At 45.0% G+C, this 20,187-nt stretch overlaps 1 protein-coding gene and 1 non-coding gene across 2 annotated transcripts in view; both read right to left on the reverse strand.

Annotated features, from left to right (window-relative positions):
• Positions 1-20,187, reverse strand: part of VSTM4 (V-set and transmembrane domain containing 4) — a 115,886-nt gene that overhangs the window by 92,658 nt on the left and 3,041 nt on the right. Inside the window, exon 2 of the mRNA XM_029059200.2 lies at positions 8,864-9,265. Coding sequence (XP_028915033.1) covers positions 8,864-9,265 — 402 coding nt within the window. The remainder of the gene's footprint in view (positions 1-8,863; positions 9,266-20,187) is intronic.
• On the reverse strand, positions 783-920 carry LOC114810398. Its single transcript, XR_003758098.1, has one exon. It is a non-coding gene; the product is annotated as a small nucleolar RNA SNORA7 (small nucleolar RNA).

The raw sequence follows: 20,187 nt of genomic DNA on the forward strand, positions 1-20,187 counted from the left end.
GACCACTCCACACTCCAGCTTGTCAGAATGTTTCCAAAATGAAATTGTCAGACTTTTGAATAGGTCAAGATGATAGAGCCTTATTCCTGGATTCTCATTAGATGCATATACATCACTGGGATCGGAAGAAAGTAATATTAATTGATAGTAATTGAGAGAAGCAGTGTGGCTCAGTGGAAAGAGCACGGGCTTTGGAGTCAGAGATCATGGGTTCGAATCCCAGCTCTGCCACTTGTCAGCTGTGTGACTTTGGGCAAGTCACTTAACTTCTCTGTGCCTCAGTTACCTCATCTGTAAAATGGGGATGAAGACTGTGAGCCCCACGTGGGACAACCTGATTCCCTTGTGTCTACCCCAGCGCTTAGAACAGTGCTCTCCACATAGTAAGCGCTTAACAAATACCCACATTATTATTATTTACTGAGCACTCATTGTATGGAAAGCACTGTCCTAAGCACCGGGAACAAATTCACTGGTGTGAAGGGGTCACAGGTTCTGGCCCTCAAGTGGCTCACAATCTTAAAATAAAGGTGGATGAGGGAATTGGAAACAGAAGCATTTGGAAAGATGGTGCAGTAAATCATCGTAAAAGACAAGGATAAAGACTTGCCTTGTGTGTCCGAATCATAGCAACGCCATGGACACATCTCTCCCAGATTGTCCCATCTCTATCTGAAATCATTCCGGTAGTGGATCCGCAGAGTTTTCTTGGTAAAAATCCAGGAGTGGTTTATCATTGCCTCCTTCCACACCCTCGACTCTCTCAGCACGGGGGAGTTTTGCCTTGTAGCAGATGGCCTTCCCCTCGCTAGCCACTGCCCAAGCTAGGAATGGAATGGACAAGCCTCTGCTTGACTTTCCTTCCCATATTCGAGACTGGTAGAGGCCTGGAAACTCTCTAGGTGCGACCATGGGAGGGGACAATAACCCTTGCCTAATGCCAGATTATCACCTCTGAAGTGGCAGAATGTGTCTTCTTGGGCGTGAATGTATGTTTGTGTATGTATGGAAATTTTGTGTTTCCTATCTATCTGAAACCCGAAGTGTTAAAGTGCAATGCAAGTGACTACTTTACTGTCATATCTGATACAATAATGTATATATGTAAGAAAGTTGGACAAATAGAGCAGACACCCAAAATATTAGGGTTTATTGGGCTTTACAACTGAAATCTCCTTCTCCCAATATTATGGAAAGAATACTTTTTTATATTATGTTAAAATTATATTGAATGCATTATGAGGCACACCAAAACAGTTGAAAAAAGTTCTAATGTCACTATGCCTTATTTATTTCTTATTCACTCCACTGATTTTCCAATTCCACCAAAGTTGTTTTCTACCCTTTTCTTTTGTCTTAGAACTTCCCATCAGGATATGGGGGACTTTTCTAAAAATCACCTATTCATACAATCTATTGGTGCTGCTCTTTGAGAAGCAGCATGGCTCAGTGGAAAGAGCACGGGCTTTAGAGTCAGAGGTCATGGGTTCGGATCCCGGCTAGGCCACTTGTCAGCTGTGTGACTTTGGGCAAGTCACTTAACTTCTCGGTGCCTCAGTTACCTCATCTGTAAAATGGGGATTAAGACTGTGAGCCCCACGTGGGACAACCTGATTCCCCTGTGTCTACCCCAGCGCTTAGAACAGTGCTCGGCACATAGTAAGCGCTTAACAAATACCAACAATATTATTATTATTATTATTGTGTTTGAAAATGATATTTCTGATTGGTGAGATGCTAACCAAGCAGATGATATTGTTGAAAAGATCTTTGCACAAACTGACAATTCATTCCACACTGTGAACCTGAACATGTTAAATCAGTCATCTGCAGGGTCTGTCTGTTTCTTGGGTTTTCCGATAATCCCGAAACCTCTCTTCAGGGAGAGCAATGCCTCTCTTGATTATTGTTTGCCAGCTTGATCTGTCTGCTACTCTCCTCTCCTAATTGTTCACGGCAATGCCACGTCAGGTGAGATTGTATTTCCTCAGGCTTTTAAGAAGCAGCATGATATAGCAGCAAAGAGGATGGGCCTGGGAGTCAGAGGACCTGGGTTCTAATCCTGGTTTTATCACTGTCCTGCTGGGTGTCCCTCTTCTCCCCCCTTGCCCTCTCCTCCTCCCCCTCTCCCGTCCCACCCCCTCAACACTGTACTCGTCCGCTCAACTGTTTATATCTTCATCACCCTATTTATTTTGTTTAATGAGTTGTACATCACCCTGATTCTATTTATTAGCCATTGTTTTAATGAGATGTTCTTCCCCTTGACTCTATTTATTGCCATTGTTCTCATCTATCCGTCTCCCCCGATTAGACTGTAAGCCCGTCAAAGGGCAGGACTGTCTCTATCTGTTGCTGATTTGTACATTCCAAGCTCTTAGTACAGTGCTCTGCACATAATAAGCGCTCAATAAATACTATTGAATGAAACTACTATGTGCAGAGCACTGTACTATGTGCTGGGAGGGAATTAGACACAGTCCCTGACCTTTGGGGACTCACAGTCCAGTAGCTTAAGGGGGGAGAAGGGGTTAGAGATTGGCCCATCAGGAGTGATGAAACATTAAAACCCAGCACAAACAAATACATAAAAGAAGCGCCAAGTCTCAGTGGGATGGAAGAGACTGAGAGCATGCAGGAGCACTTTTCATTCCCACTCCAGCACGCAAAGAGAGGATGCTTGCACTGGGTTCTTTCAGTGGCCGGAGGGAAGGCGGTGGGTGCCACGGTGCTTTTCTCGGCAGGGATGGAGGGGTCTGGGAGTGCTCAGGAGCACCTATTATCTCACTGAGCGCCAAACAGGCTGAGAGTCAGGACCATGGTGACAGGAAGGAAGTCACTTCACTTCTCTGTGCCTCAGTTTCCTTAACTGTAAATTGGGTGTCTGATACCCTCTCCCTCACACGTAGACTATGAGCCCTATGTGGGACAGAGACTGTATCTGACCCGATGATGATGATAATAATAATAATGATGGTATCTGTTAAGTGCTTGCTATGTGCCAAGCACTGTTCTAAGCCCTGAGGGAGATACAGTCATCAGTTTGTGCCAGGTGGGACTCACAGTCTTAATCCCCATTTTCCAGATGAGGTAACTGAGGCACAGAGAAGTTACGTAACTTGCCCAAAGTCACACAGCTGGCAAGTGGCAGAGCTGGGATTAGGACCCACAACCTCTGACTTCCAAGCCTGTGCTCTTTCCACGAAGCCACACTGATGATTAATTAATATAGTGCTTAGCACATAATAAATGCTTGGAGAAGCAGTGTGGCCTAGTGGATGGAGTATCTACCCCAGCACTTCGTACAGTGCCCAGAACATAGTAAACAATTCATTCATTCAGTCGTATTTATTGAGGGCTTAGTGTGTGCAGAGCACTGTACTGATCACTTGGGAGATTAGAGAAGCATTGTTGCCTAGTGGATAGAGTATGGGCCTGGGAGTCAGAAAGACCTAGGTTCTAATCCTAGCTCTGCCACTTGTCTGCTGGGTGACCTTGGACAAGTCACTGCACTTCTCTGTGCCTTAGTTAACTCATCTGTATAATGGGGATTAAAACTGTGAGTCCCTTGTGGGACAGGGACTGTGTCCAACCCAATTTGGCTGCCTCAACCCCATCATTCATTCAGTAACATTTACTGGGTGCTTACTGCGTGCAGAGCACCGTACTAAGCACTCGGGAGAGTACAGTACAACAATGAACAGACGCATTCCCTTACAGCCTTGAGTACAGTGCCTGGCACGTAGTAAGCACTTAACAAATACCGCAGTTATCATTATCGTTATTGTTATTAGTGAAAACCACAATTATTATTATTATGTATTGAAACCATTGTTCTCTCCGCTTTTGTCTGCCCCTTTCAATTCACCATACAGCAGCTATTTCACTATATTGCCTATTATTTTCGTTCGACTCGAGTAACATCACTATAACGGTAGTGAGATGATTGTTTTCCATGACTTCATTGTTGGCAAGCTTGTCCTTCCAGCTGAAGCCCAGTATCGCTTGCAGACCACACTGAGGAAGCTATTCAAGATGTGCTTTCTGTGGTAAGGCCAGGACTCACAGCTCTAGAGAAGACTGGGCACCAAGTAAGCTTTGTAAATCTCGATGTTTTGGGAAACTTGAGGTACCATTGTCACCTGACTCAATCGCCCCGTCTCCCAAACATCATCTTTGCTTTCTCGATTCACTTTTCCACTTCCTGTATGCTTGCGTGCCGCCAAGGTAGCAGAATTCTGAAACCGCATCAAAGTCAATATTGCCATGGTTAAAAACTCTTTTAAGGCTAGGATTATTTGCACCTCATTACTTAGTTCAGTACTCATGCGTTCGATTCCCGGCTCCCCCACTTGTCAGCTGTGTGACTGTGGGCAAGTCACTTCACTTCTCTGTGCCTCAGTTACCTCATCTGTAAGCAGCGTGGCTCAGTGGAAAGAGCCTGGACTTCGGAGTCAGAGGTCATGGGTTCGATTCCCGGCTCTGCCACTTGTCAGCTGTGTGACTGTGGGCAAGTCACTTCACTTCTCTGTGCCTCAGTTACCTCATCTGGAAAATGGGGATTAACTCGAAGCCTCACGTGGGACGACCCGATTCCCCTGTATCTACCCCGGCGCTTAGAACAGTGCTCGGCACATAGTAAGCGCTTAACAAATACCAACATTTTAAAAATGGGGATTAACTGTGAGCCTCTCGTGGGACAACCTGATTACCCCGTATCTACCCCAGCGCTTAGAACAGTGCTCGGCACATAGTAAGCACTTAACAAATACCAACATTATTATTATTATTATCCTCATTAAATGATCAATAAATACTAGTGATTGATTAAAATAAGACAACCCCCCCACACACACACACAAAATAACACTAACTTCACATTCAAACCATTGGTAGAGAAAATGAGCCAAGGAACAGACCACCCAGTAATACACAACATTTTTGTCCTCACTATTTGAATAAACAGAAAGCCCTACTGAGTCAACTAAGGCACGGTTGAATAAACCAAGACTCAGTCGCCTCTCCTATGGGAATTACTAGATTGTGGAAAGCAATACAGTGATTTGCAGACATTCAGGAAACCTCTGAGGACCTGGTAGTGGAAGAGAGGGGAGGATTGGAGAAGAAGTAAGGAAGAGAGGGAGACAAAGAAGAAAATGAAGGTTTGTATTTACTGAAGAATCACATAAACTAAGGTTAGAGCACAGTAGAGCTCATTGTGGGTAGGGCACGTGTTTGTCAACTCTGCTATATTGTACTCTCCCAAGTGCTTAATAATAATAATGTTGGTATTTAAGTGCTTACTATGTTCAGAGCACTGTTCTAAGCGCCGGGGTAGATAGAGGGTAATCAGGTTGTCCCACACGAGGCTCACAGTCTTAATCCCCATTTTACAGATGAGGGAACTGAGGCACAGAAAAGTGAAGTGACTTGCCGACAGTCACCCAACTGACAAGTGGCAGAGCAACGTGGCTCAGTGGAAAGAGCACGGCTTGGGAGTCAGAGGTCATGAGTTCGACTCCCGACTCTGCCACTTGTCAGCTGTGTGACTGTGGGCAAGTCACTTCACTTCTCTGTGCCTCAGTTACCTCATCTGGAAAATGGGGATTAACTGTGAGCCTCACGGCGGACAAGCTGATTACCCTGTATCTACCCCAGCGTTTAGAACAGTGCTTGGCACATAGTAAGTGCTTAACAAATACCAACATTATTATTATTATTAGAGCCGGGATTCAAACCCATGACCTCTGACTCCCAAGCCCGTGCTCTTTCCACTAGGCCACACAATACAGTGCTCTGCTCACAATAAGCACACAATAAATAAAATTGAATTTGATCAATCAAATTAACCAAAAAATAATGATAATAATAATAATAATAAAAATAATAATAGTACTTGTTAAGCACTTACTATGTGCCAAGCACTATTCTAATTGCTGGGATAGATACAAGTCAATCAGGTTGGACACAATCCCTATCCCACATGGGGCTCACAGTCTTTATCCCCATTTAAACATGTATGAAGCTAGTTTCAATCACTTAGATTAGGTTTTAATTAGAACAATTAAGCAAATGATTGCTCTTATAGGAAGATAGCTGAATTTCCAGTACTTATTTAGGAAAATTGTCAAGGTATTCAGTTTATGGCTCCAGTATGAATTGAGTTTAAGTTTCCACAACATTTTGGAGATTTGTAAATGCAGTGTATTTTCGTGTTGGTTTTAGGACTGGATGTGAATGGACAGTCAGGTGCAGGAGGCATAGACGTGTCACGATAGTGAATAGAAGTCACTACATTGTAAATTCTTGCTGGCGGGCTGCAGGAGCTAAAAAAATAATGAGGGTGTTTTCTGTTATAAAAGGGAACATTGAGATAATGGAGACTTTAGGAAAATTCAGAAAGGGGGAGCCTAAAGATCATTGATAAACGTTTTAAGTTGTCCAGGAAAAAATGAACCCAAAACTCTAACAACTCTTTAATCTGCAAAGACAAAGGCTGGGAGGGTACATGGTGGAAGACTGCAGAATCATAAAGTTTCAGATGGGGTGAATAAAAGGCTGGTGGGGTACGTGATCCATCTGCATCTGCAAAGAACCAAAGGATCAAAGAAATGATCGATCCCCAGGTGTCCTGTTTTCATTTTATTCCACCATTTGAAAGGATTGTTGGATGGGCTACATCCTCTGATTGGTTCCCACAGGTGAGATCTTATTGGTGGGATCATTGGCCTGTCTCCTGTGGAGACTTCCTCTGGTTCATTAAGAGAAGATCTGATTTGGGGGGTTTTTTGATGTAATTTGTTAAGTAACTTACTAGGTTCTAGATACTGTTCCAAGCTCTGGGGTAGACACAAGCTAATCAAATGACACAGTCCATGTCCCACCTGGGGCTCACAGTCTTAACCCCCGTTTTACAGACGAAGTAACTGAGACCCAGAGAAGTAAAGTGACTTGCCCAGAGTCACCCAGCAGACAAGTGGCAGAACAGGATTGGAACCCAGGTCCTTCTGACTCCCAAGCCTATGCTCTATCCACTAGGCCACGCTGTTTCCCCAGTTTGCTGGGAGGGTTGTGTTGTTCTATTTGATCAATGGGCGGGCTCTCCTGTTACGGACGAAGGGCAGCAGACGTTGACCGCCCGCGGTCTCGGGTCTGCCGGGAAAGGCCGAAGCGGGGTCCCGTGAAGTGGGATTAAGAATGGTGCCACCAGAAGGCTCCTGGGGGTGTATCCTTCACACCAAAAGGCAGCCACCACAGCCCTCCGGGGCCTCTCAGGGTGCAGGGTCAGGCTCAGCCTCACCCCGGTTGGAGCTCTGGCGATTTAGTCACGGCCATCAAGTGCTGACCAAGAGACTGTATTCCACTCCTCTAGACGGTAAACTCATTCTGGCCAGGTAATGGGTCTGTTGTATAGGTCTATTGTCTGTATAGCGCAGTGCTCTGCACACAGTAAGCACTCAATGAATACCACTGGTTGATGATGATAATAATGATAATAATGATTTTTGTTAAATGTTTACTATGCTCCAGGTGCTGTAAGAGTTGGCGGGCCGGGATTAGAACAGATGGAGTAACTGAGGCACAGAGAGGTTAAGTGACTTGCCCAAGGTCACATGGCAGACAGGTGGCGGAGCGAGATTAGAACCCACGTCCTCTGAGTCCCAAGCCCGTGTTCTTGCCACTAGGTCCTTCTGCTTCTCTTTTATGTATGCTTTTGCCTGAATGATCTGAAGTGACCATATCATTGACTCATATTCTGCAGATATGAGAGCCTTTCCCTAATATCTGATTAATGAGTCAATTTTTAATTGTGATATTTGCTAAGTGTTCACTATATGCTGAGCACTGTACTAAGTGCTGGAGTGGATACAACATAATCTCTGCCCCAACCAGGGTTCACATTCTAAGTAGGAGGGAGAACACATATTGAATCTCCATTTTGTAGCTGAGGACACCGAGGCACAGGGAATTTAAGTGACTTGCCAAAGGTCACACAGCAGACAGAATTAATAACAATAATAATAATAATTCTGGTATTTTTAAGCACTTTGCGTCAGGCACTGTACTAATCACTGGGGTGGATACAAGCAAATCGGGATGGTTACAGTCCCTAACCCCTTTTCACAGATGAGGAAACAGGTCCAGAGAAGTGAAGTGACTTACCCAAGGTTACACAGCAGACAAGTGGGATTTGAACCCACCTTTTAACTTCCAGGCCTGTGCTCTTTCGGTGAGCTGTTAAATGATCTAGCCACGCTGCTTCTCTACCAATCTGCGCGCAATCACGTCCCTAAGCAAGCTCGGGGTAGGAGCCCTGTGCTCTCTGAAGCAGCTGCTCCTGGAACCTAAGAGGACATTTTGAGTTTCAAAGGGCTTTGCTTCAATAAAACTATATAATAATATTGGTATTTGTTAAGCGCTCACTATGTGCCAAAGCGGCGTGGCTCAGTGGAAAGAGCACGGGCTTTGGAGTCAGAGGTTATGGGTTCGAATCCCGGCTCGGCCACTTGTCAGCTGTGTGACTTTGGGCAAGTCACTTCACTTCTCGGTGCCTCAGTTACCTCATCTGTAAAATGGGGATGAAGACTGTGAGCCCCACGTGGGACAACCTGATTCCCCTGTGTCTACCCCAGCGCTTAGAACAGTGCTCGGCACATAGTAAGCGCTTAACAGATACCAACATTATTATTATTATTATTACTGTTCTAAGCTCTGGGATAGATACAAGGTGATCAGGTGGTCCCACATGGGGCTCACAGTCTTAATCCTCATTTTACAGATGAGATAACTGAGGCCCAGAGAAGTGAAGTGACTTGTTCAAGGTCACACAGCCTCAGTCTGACAGAGCCAGATCTTTTCTTACCTCTTACTTCTGTAGCGGCGGAAGCATTTGCCCAAGCTGTCCATTTATTCCTGTGTTTCCCAATTTCTTGCACTTTGCACGTATACCGTCCTTGGTCTGTGGGCTGAAGATTTAAAATGAAAAATTGGTATATGTTGCTCAGCCCTTCTTTGAAAAGGCGAAGTCTTTGCCGGTTAATGCTGCTGGAATAATTTCCATAGTATTGGACTATTCCAAGCTTGGTCATTTTAATCATTACGGTATCCTGAGAAGAGGGGGACTGGGCAAAGAACCAGCGGACGGCCAGTAAATTGTCCTTCTTTCTTTTCTGGGAAATGTGGCAAAAAAGGGTGGCATTTTCTCCCTCGGTGTATCCGACCGTTGGCCCCGGTGAGACTGTGACATTGAGGGCTTCGCAGACATCTGAAAAAAAAAAAAAAAAATTGGAAATGTAAATTGTAAAATTCTACCACGTTATAGTTAAATCTCCCTCATAGACACCCCAGAAAAATGGATGCTTCTTCTAATGGCATGCTCTGATGCTAACCATCAAATCAGACTACTCCCTTCCCATAGGAGACAGTGTTTGCTCTCAGGATTGTAAACTTATTTTCAATTAAGGCATCTGTCATGTGTTTCCTGGTGTGTTAGCTGTTAAATGATCTAGCCATGGATAGAACCAGGAGGCTCCATAATTGTGTTTTTGGTCTCTCTCTTTACTCTTCTCCTGCTCCTTCCCAGTAAACATTTTACTCACTAGTGATGCGCTTTATCAGTGTTCAACAGGTGTTGGGTAGCAGGAAGCACTTTGAAGGGGAAAGTGAAGTTAGTTTTGAGGCAAGGGAAGGGTCAGTAATGTCCAAATTCAATTTTAGAGAAGAAAGCATTTTTCCTATAATACATCTATTCTTTCTTTTTTTTCAGAGTTTTCACTGGGTAAAGCGTGGCCTAGCAAAAAAAGCGCAGTCCTGGGAGTCAGAGGATCTGGGTTCTAATGTGGGCTTTGCCACTTGCCTATTGTATGACCTTCGGTAACTCACCTAACTACTCTGTGCCTCAGTTTTCTCTTCCTTCAATACTCGTTCTCCTACTTAGACAGTGAGCACCATGAGGGACAGGGACTGTAAGTAACCTGATCATCTTAATAATAATGTTGGTATTTGTTAAGCGCTTACTATGTGCAGAGCACTGTTCTAAGCGCTGGGGTAGACACAGGGGAATCAGGTTGCCCCACGTGGGGCTCACAGTCTTCATCCCCATTTTACAGATGAGGGAACTGAGGCACAGAGAAGTGAAGTGACTTGCCCAAGGTCACACAACATACAAGTGGCAGAACTCAGAATAGAACCCAGCTTCTTCTGACTCTCAGACCCTGTTCTAAGTGCTGGAGTAGATACAAGGTAATCAGGTTTTTGGGGGGGTTTTGGGGGGTGGTACTATATTTGTTAAGCATTTACTATGTTCCAGGCACTGTTCTAAGCGCTGAGGTAGATATAAGCTAATCAGGTTGGACACAGTCCATGTCCAACAAGGGGTTCACAGTCGTAATCCCCATTTTACAGATTAGGTAACTGAAACCCAGAGAAGTGACTTGCCCAAGGTCACACAGCATTCAAGTGGCAGAACTCAGAATAGAACCCAGGTTCTTCTGACTCCCGGACCCAAGCTCTATCCACTAGAACATGTTGCTTCCCTAATGATTAACTTGTGCCTAAAGTGTTTAGTTCAATACTTGGCAGATAGGACCTAACAAATACTATCATTACAATTATTAGATTTTAGGAAGATTGGGGAAATGGCTAGCTAGGTTGATTTGAACTCATGCCTCAGTGACTTGGAGGGGCAGGGCAGGGTGGAGAGGAGAGGAAGGAGGAGGAAGAGGAAGGGAGAGCAAGAAAGTGTGATTCCTCTGCCATCACTCCCCTGGACCCGCACCAGTGAGAATAGCAATAACATCCTCTTAGCCATCGTAATAATAATACTAATAGAAATGATGGCATTTGTTAAGTGCTTACGTGTGCCAGGAACTGTACTAAGCACTGGAGTAGATGCAATCAAATCGGGTTGGGCACAGTCGCTGTCCCACGTGAGGCTCATAGTCTCAATTCCCATTTTACAGATTAGGTAACTGAGGCCCAGTGAAGTGACTTAGCCAAAGTCACACAGTAGACAAGTGGCAGAGCCGGGGTGAGCCCAAGGTGGGCAGGGATTGCCTCTCTTTATTGCTGTATTGTACTTTCCAAGAGCTTAATAAAGTTCTCTACACACAGTAAGTGCTCATTAAATGTAACTGAACAAATGAAAGATTAAATGGACCCCGGTTGAAATAGATCTGGTACTAGATGTCTTTATAAGTAGCACTTTTATTTCAGCTTCGTTCATTCAATTGTATTTACTGAGCACTTACTGTGAGCAGAGCACTTTACTAAGTGTTTGGGAGAGTACAATATAACAAACAGACACAATCCCTTCCCACAATGAGCTTACATTCTAGAGGGGGAAACAGACATTAATATAAATAAATTACAGATATGTACATAAATGCTATGGGGCTGGAAAGGGGGGATGAATATTAAATAATTAATTCACTCATTCGATCGTATTTATTGAGCACTTACTGTGTGCAGAGCACTGTACTAAGCACTTGGAAAGTACAATACAGCAATAAAGAGAGACAATCCCGGCCCATAACGGGCTCACAATTTAGAGGGGGGAGACAGACATTAATATAAGTAAACAGGCATCAATATAAATTAATATAATTATATATATATACATTTATATATAAGCGCTGTGGTGTGGGGAGGAGGAAAAGAGCAAAGAGAGCAAGTCAGGGTGACGTGGAAGGGAGTGGGCACTGAGAAAAAGTGGGGCTTAGTCTGGGAAGGCCTCTTGGAAGAGGTGAGCCTTCAGTAGGGCTTTGAAGGGGGGGGAAAGTGATTGTTTGCAGATGTGAGGAGGGAGAGCATTCCAGGCCAGAGGTAGTACGGGGTCAGGAGTCGGCAGGCCAGAACGAGACCTAGTGAGAAAGTTAGCACCAGAGGAGCAGAGTGTGTGAGCTGGGATGTAGAAGGAGAGAAATGAGGTGAGGTAAGGTAGGAGGGGGCGAGTGGATGGAGAGGTTTAAAGCCAGTAGTGAGGAGTTTTTGTTTGATATGGAGGTAGAAAGACAACCACGGGAGATTTTTGAGAAAGGGGTTGACATGTCCTGAATGTTTATGTAGAAAGATAATCTGGGCAGCAGAGTGAAGTATGGACTGAAGTGGGGAGAGGCAAGAGGTTGACAGCTCAGAAAGGAGACTAATGCAGTAATCTAGATTCATTCATTCATTCAATAGTATTTATTGAGCACTTACTATGTGCAGAGTACTGTACTAAGCGCTTGGAATAAACAAGTCGGCAACAGATAGAGACAGTCCCTGCCGTTTGACGGGCTTACGGTCTGATCGGGGGAGAAGGACAGACGAGAACGATGGCAATAAATAGAGTCGAGGGGAAGAACATCTCGTAAAAACAATGGCGACTAAATAGAATCGAGGCGATGTACATTTCATTAACAAAATAAATAGGGTAATGGAAATATATACAGTTGAGCAGATGAGTACGGTGCTGAGGGGATGGGAAGGGAGAGGGGGAGGAGCAGAGGGAAATCGGGGGAAAAGAGGGTTAAGCTGCGGAGAGGTGAAGGGAGGGCGGTAGAGGGAGTAGAGGGAGAAGGGGAGCTCAGTCTGGGAAGGGCTCTTGGAGGAGGTGAGTTTTAAGTAGGGTAGGATGAGTGACTGTGCTAATGTGGTAAGGTTTGGCTGGAGAGGAAAGGATGGATCTTGGCAATGCTGTGAAAGCGAGACAGGATTTGGTGACAGATTGGATATATGGAGTGAATGAGAGAGAGGACTCAAGGATGACACCAAAGTTACAGACTTGTGAGATGTTGGTTGGTTGGTTGGTTGTGCTGTCTTCAGTGACGGGAAAGTTCTGGAGAGGACAGGGTTTGGGAGGGAAGATAAGGAACTCTTTCTTGGACTTGTTAAGTTTGAGGTGGCCAGGAGGACATGCAAATAGAGAAGTCCTGAAGACGGGAGAAGATGTCAGCCCAGAGGGAGGGAGAGAGAACAGGGGAGGAGATTTAGATTTGGGTGACATCCGCATACAAATGGTAGTTGAAGCTGTGGGACCTAATGATTTCTCCCAGGGAGTGAGTGTAAATGGAAAATAGAAGGGGACCAAGAACTGAGCCTTGAGGAAACCTTACAGACAGTGGTTGGGAGGGGGAGGAGCAGCCCATGAAGGAGTCTGACAATGAAGGGCCAGAGAGATAAGAGGAGAACCAGGAGAGGACAGTCAGTGAAGCCAAGGTTGGAGAACTTATCCAGAAGGAGATGATCCACTGGGTCAAAGACAGCTGAGAGGTCAAGGAGGATTAGGATGTTGTAGGAGCTGTTGGATTTGTCAGAAAGGAGATCATTAGTGACCTCTGAGAGGGAGGTTTCAGTGGAGCCATTGTTCTCGTCTGTCCGTCTCCCCCGATTAGACCGTAAGCCCGTCAAACGGCAGGGACCGTCTCGATCTGTTGCCGACTTGTTCATTCCAAGCGCTTTAGTACAGTGCTCTGCACATAGTAAGCGCTCAATAAATACTACCATTGAATGAATGAATGGAGCGAAGGGGACGGAAGCCAGAATAAAGGGAGCCAGTCAGGGTGATGTGGAAGGGCGTGAGAGAAGAGGGAAGGAGGGCTGAATCAGGGAAGGCCTCTTGGAGGTGAAGTGCCTTCAGTAAGGCTTTGAAGGTTGTGGGGAGAGTCACTGACTGTCTCCTGCCCTGGCTACTCGTGTCCCTGCTGAGGCACAGAGTGCAACGAGCGTGTTGGCAGGCAGGGATGCAGCAAAGTACAGAATACACAAAAGATCTACTTTCACGTGCCCTTCTAGGACCCATTTACAGGCCGAGTGACTGCGGCAGAGTGCCACTGTGGCCTTTGGCTTGGTAATGAATGCTGACTTGTTCCCTGCACTTGAATTTTCACCCATGAGTCACCGCACCCTCACCCCCCCAGCAATTCCATAAATATCTGAAATGTATTTATTTATTAATAATCATGTCTGTCTCCCCCTCTAGACTGTAAGCTCCTTGGGGGCACGATACATAACTACCGATTCTGTTCTACTGTTTTCTCCCAATTGCTTATTACAGTCCTCTGCACACAGGAAGTGCTCATTAATTAAAATTGATTGATTTGCCACTCACATTAGCCAACTATTTTTTTTTTAGAATTTCTGCTGGACCTCTCCACCCTGCAGAATGGTGTATGTGTCATTCCCCATCACAAACCTTCTCTAATCACGGGATAGCCACAGAAAGGATTTCCCTACTGGCAGAATTAGTGGTAAACCTCAGGTCTCCCAATTTATTCATTCATTCATATTTATTGAGTGCTTACTGTGTGCAGAGCACTGTACTAAGCCCTTGGAAAGTACAATTCGGCAACAGATAGAGACAATCCCTACTCAACAATGGGCTCAGTCTAGAAGGGGGAAGACAGACAATCAAAAAGTAGACAGTCATAACATCAAAATGAATAGAATCATAGATATATACATCATTAGTAAAATGAATAGAATAATAAATATGTACATATATACACAAGTGCTGTGGGGTACACAGTCCCGATTGGACTGTGAGCCCGTCATTGGGCAGGGATTGTCTCTATCTGTTGCTGAACTGTACATTCCAAGTGCTCAGTCCAGTGCTCTGCACATAGTAATAATAATTATAGTATCTGTTAAGCACTTACTATGTGCTTGTTAAGTATTTGCTAAGCGCTTACATATTTATTATTCTATTTTTTTTATTGATGATGTATATATCTATGATTCTATTTATTTTGATGCTATTGATGACTGTCTACTTTTTGGTTGTCTGTCTTCCCCCTTCTAGACTGAGCCCATTGTTGAGTAGGGATTGTCCCTCTCTGTTGCCGCATTGTACTTTCCAAGCGCTTACTATAGTAAGCGCTCAATAAATACTAATGAATGAATGAATGGGTGGGGAGGGGTGTAGAGCAGAGGGAGGGAGTAGGGGTGATGGGGAGGGGAGGAGGAGCAGAGGAAAAGGGAGGCTCACCCTGGGTAATTTTTATGTTGGGCTCGTTCTATAGGAACAGCAGAGCTACCCAGGTTAGCGAGAGAAGCACTGTGACCTGATGGAAAACGCTCAGAACTAGGAGTCAAGAGACCTGTGTTCTAATTCCAGCTCTGCCAATTTTTTTTTCTTTTATTATGGTATTTGTTAAGCAATTACGATGTGCCGGACACTGTCCTAAGCACTGGGGTTTATACAAGCTAATCAGGCTGGGTACAGTTCTTGTCTGTCCGTCTCCCCCGATTAGACCGTAAGCCCGTCAAACGGCAGGGACTGTCTCTATCTGTTGCCGACATGTTCATTCCAAGCGCTTAGTTCAGGGCTCTGCACATAGTAAGTGCTCAATAAATACTATTGAATGAATGAATACAGTCCCTTTCCCACATGGGGCTCACAGTCTTAATCTCTGTTTTACAGATGAGGTAAATTAAAATAAATTAAATTACTTGCTCACAGTTTACACAGCAGACAAGTGGCAGGGCTGGGATTAGAACCCAGGTCCTTTTGACTCTCAGGCCCATGCTTTATCCACAGGTAATAGTATGAATAATAATAATGATGGTATTTGTTAAGCACTTACTATTTGCCAAGCACTGTTCTAAACACTGGGGTAGAAACAAGGCAATCAGGTTGTCCCACATGAGGCTCCCAGTCTTAATCCCCGTTTTACAGATGAGGTAACTGAGACACGGAGAAGTTAAACGACTTGCCCAAGGTCTCCTGGCAGACAAGTGGCAGAGCCAGAATTAGAACCCACGTCCTCTGACTCCCAAGCCCATGCTCTTTCCACTAAGCCATACTGCTCCTCTTTCTATTTGGTGCTTTTATTGCCAAAGCCCCTTGCATTAGTTATTTTAATTGGCTTCCCAGATTGTCCTTGTAGGGTTCAGGTATTATTATCCCCATTTTACAGATGGGAAAACTGTGGCACTGGAAGGTTAAGTGACGTCCAAGGCCACAAGGTAACAAGCGGCAGAGGCAGGTCTAGAAGCTGAGATCTCCGACTTCCAGGGCTGCAAATCTCCTACTGCACCACACAGCCTCTCTTACAAGCACACTTAATAATAATAATAATAATAATGTTGGTATTTGTTAAGCGCTTACTATGTGCAGAGCACTGTTCCAAACGCTGGGGTAGATACAGGGTAATCAGGTTGTCCCACCTGAGGCTCACAGTCTTAATCCCCATTTTACAGATGAGGTAACTGAGGCACCGAGAAGTTAAGTGGCTTGCCCACAGTCACACAGCTGACGAGTGGCAGAGCTGGGATTCGAACCCATGACCCCTGACTCCCAAGCCTGGGCTCTTTCCGCTGAGCCACGCTGCTTCTCTACTACTTGTCTGCTTGTCTGCTATGTGACCTTGGGCAAATCACTTAACTTGTTTATGCCTCAGTTACCTCAAGTGTAAAATGGAGATTAAGACTGTGAGCCCCAGCTGAGACCTGGACTGTGTCCACCCTGATTAGCTTGTATCTACCCCAGTGTTTAGTATCGGGCCTGTCATGTTAGTAAGCACTTAAGAAATACCATGAAATAAAAAATCCTGGCTCTACCACTTGCCTGCTTTGCGACTGTGTTCAGATCATTCAACTTAATAATAATGTTGGTATTTGTTAAGCGCTTACTATGTGCAGAGCACTGTTCTAAGCGCTGGGGTAGACACAGGGGAATCAGGTTGTCCCACGTGGGGCTCACAGTCTTAGTCCCCATTTTCCAGATGAGGTAACTGAGGCACAGAGAAGTTAAGTGACTTGCCCACAGTCACACAGTTGACAAATGGCAGAGCTGGGATTCGAACTCATGACCCCTGACTCCAAAGCCCATGCTCTTTCCACTGAGCCACGCTGCTTCTCTATCCCTCAGTTTCTTTGTCTGAAAAATGAGGACAAAATATCTCTTATTTATTTGTTTGGTGTTTATTTATTTATTTGTTTGTTTGTTTGTTTGTTTTTAAATGGTAGATGAAAGCTAATCGGGTTGGCCACAGTCCCTGTCCCACATAAGGCTCACAATTTTACTCCCCATTTTACAGATGAGATAACTGAGGCACAGAAAAGTTGGGACTTGAACAACCAAAGGTCCCACAGAAGACAAGTGGCCAAGAGGAATTAGAACCCGAGTCCTCTGACTCACAGGCTTGCACTCTTTCCACTAGGCCACACTGCTTCCAAGTTCTCACCCTCTCCTAGACTGTGAGCCTTTTGTGTGGAACACAGACTGTCCCTATCCGATTACATTTTATCTACCCCAACGCTTAGCACATAAATAAATTCCCCAATTAGTATTTTAAGCCTCCTAAAACCCTCACGTCTACAATTCCTCTACCTGCCCCGCGAGTTTGGTATTTGAGAACCTTCAGGAAACCCAGCAGCTGGGGGACAGAACTGACGCTCCAGAAACCACTCCCTGTTTGCCATAAGGAAAGTTGGACAAGAAAACTAGAGCGGACCGATGCTGCAGTTCAGTCTTTCCTCCCCAGGCTTTTCCCATTAAAATTGCACGAAATGAGGAGAGTGTTTATAGGGACCAGAATAAGCAGAGAGAGCCAAAAATCTAACTCCCCAATGTGAACTGGAATTCTGCCCTTAGAAGCAAACAAGTCATCACAAACTTTTGAGAGGAAAATTGGAAATGTGTTCTGTACTGCGGGGGAGGGTGTATAATTGGTTTCTTCATTCACTCTACTTAAGCAGCGTGGCTAAGTGGAAAGAGCCTCGGTTTGGGAGTGGGAGGACGTGGGTTCTAATCCTGACTCCACCACGTGTCTGCAGTGTGACCTGGGGCTAGCCACGTCACTTCTCTGTGCCTCATTTACCTCATCTGTAAAATGGGGATTAAGACTGTGAGCCCCACGTGGGACAACCTGATTACCTTGTATCTACACCAGCGCTTAGAACAGTGCAGGGCACAGAGTAAGTGCTCAGCAAATACCATTATCATTATTTCAATTGGTTTCTCAGTGGTAACTGCTTTTTTGCCCTTTCGGTCTGGCTGGAGATCTGATAAATAAAAGTAGAGAGGCAAATAAGGTTGCAAAGAGTCAAAGTTAAACATACGCATTTCAAATAAGTTTAAAATACAGGTAACATATTTTTCTTTGTTGCCAGTTAAAATAATAATAATTATGGTATTTGTTAAGTGCTTACTATGGGCCAGGCACTGTTCGAAACACCGGGATGGATAAAAGCAAATCGTGTGGACACAGTCCCTGCCCCAAATTGGCCTCACAATCTTAATAAGCTCCAGTTTCATGGTTTATCTGCCAAGTTTTGGGGGATTTTTTGGTAGTTTTTTTTTTTTTTCCGTTTATATTCCAAGTCGTCTATCCTGGGAATCTCAGATCTTGTCCAGAGCAGGATTATTCCAGAGTTTAGCCTTGTCATTCCCTCAATCGATTTCCATTCACCTTGATGATTACTAACTGTGGGTCCAGGCTGATTGAGTCCCATTAAAATATTACCGGGTTTGATTGTGCACCAGATATATTATGAATGTAGTCACCGGCAGCAGTGGTTGAAGCATGCTTCCATCTAGTCCCAATGCTGCCCACCGAGGGAATCGTTTCTCTCTTCTCTTCTGGTAGTTGAATAGCTAGAGTATCTTCTGTCCCATCAGAAGATGGAGCAAGAAGGAAAATGGGAAAGGGAGAAAGGACGAGCAAGGAAAGGAGAGAAAAACAGTGGGAGGAATGGAAACAGGGATGCACGTACGGGAGGTCTTTAAGGGCTCCTTTCTGGGCTTGAAAGTTTTCTAGACTGAGCTCATTTTGGGCAGGGAATGTACCTGCTATATTTGACATGTTGTACTCTCCTAAGTGCTTAGTACAGTGCCCTGCACATTGTAAGCGCTCAAAAAATATGACTGACTGAAGGGGTGATTGGAGGCAACAATGCCTTCTTTAGAGCTTCAGAGGGAATAATAGTTTTCCATCCCAGATAAAGGGGAGTGGCTTCTTTTAGGGAAAACAGTACGGCTGATGGAAAGATCCCAGTCCTGGGTGTCAGAGGACCTGAGTTCTTACCCTGGTTTGGCCACCTGTCTGCTGCATGACCCTGTGTGAGTCGCACCTTCTCTGTGCCTCAGTTACCTCATCTATAAAATAGGAATTAAGACTCTGAGCCCCATGTAAGATATGGACTATGTCCAACCTGATTAGCTTGTGTTAAAACCCAGCACTTAAGGTTCAGTACCTGGCACTGAAAGCGTTTAACGAATGCCACAAATAAGGGTGGCAATTAGAATTGCTCCCCTAGACATTAGTGGCTTCGTGGATGCTCCTATGTCAACTCTCCTAAAGCCTTCAGAGCTGCATGAGAAGCAGCGTGGCTGAGAGGCAGCGTGGCTCAGTGGAAAGAGCCTGGGCTTGGAAGTCGAAGGTCATGGGTTCGACTCCCGGCTCTGCCACTTGTCAGCTGCGTGACTGTGGGCAAGTCACTTAACTTCTCTGTGCCTCAGTTACCTCATCTGTAAAATGGGGATTAACTGTGAGCCTCCCGTGGGACGACCTGATTACCCTGTATCTAACCCAGTGCTTAGAACAGTGCTCTGCACATAGTAAGTGCTTAACAAATACCAACATTATTATTATTATGAGGAAACCAGCCTGTGAAAGTCAATAATAATAATAATAATCATAACAGTGATATCTGATAAGCGCTTACTCTGTGCCAGGCACTGTACTAAGCACTGGGGTGGATACAAGTGAGAAGCAGCGTGGCTCAGTGGAAAGAGCCCGGGCTTGGGAGTCAGAGGTCATGAGTTCTAATCCCGGCTCCACCGCTTGCCAGGTGTGTGACTCTGGGCAAGTCACTTCGCTTCTCTGTGCCTCAGTTACCTCATCTGTAAAATGGGGATTAAAACCGTGAGCCTCACGTGGGACAACCTGATCACCTTGTATCCCCCCAGCGCTTAGAACGGTGGTTTACACATAGGAAGTGCTTAACAAATACCACCGTTATTATTGTTACAAGTGAATCGAGTGGGACACAGTCCCTATCCTGCATAGGGCTCACAGTCTTATTCCCCATTTTACAGATGAGGTAACTGAGGCACAGAGAAGTGAAGTGACTTGCCTAAGGTCACAGAGCAGACAGGTGGCGGAGCCGAGATTAGAAGGCATGACCTTCTGACTCCCAGGCCCGTACTCTATCCACTACACTAAGCAGCTGTCATTTCATCATTTGTATTTACTTGAGTCCTTA

The sequence above is a fragment of the Ornithorhynchus anatinus genome, chromosome 3, assembly GCF_004115215.2.
Source record: "Ornithorhynchus anatinus isolate Pmale09 chromosome 3, mOrnAna1.pri.v4, whole genome shotgun sequence".
Lineage (NCBI taxonomy): Eukaryota > Metazoa > Chordata > Mammalia > Monotremata > Ornithorhynchidae > Ornithorhynchus > Ornithorhynchus anatinus.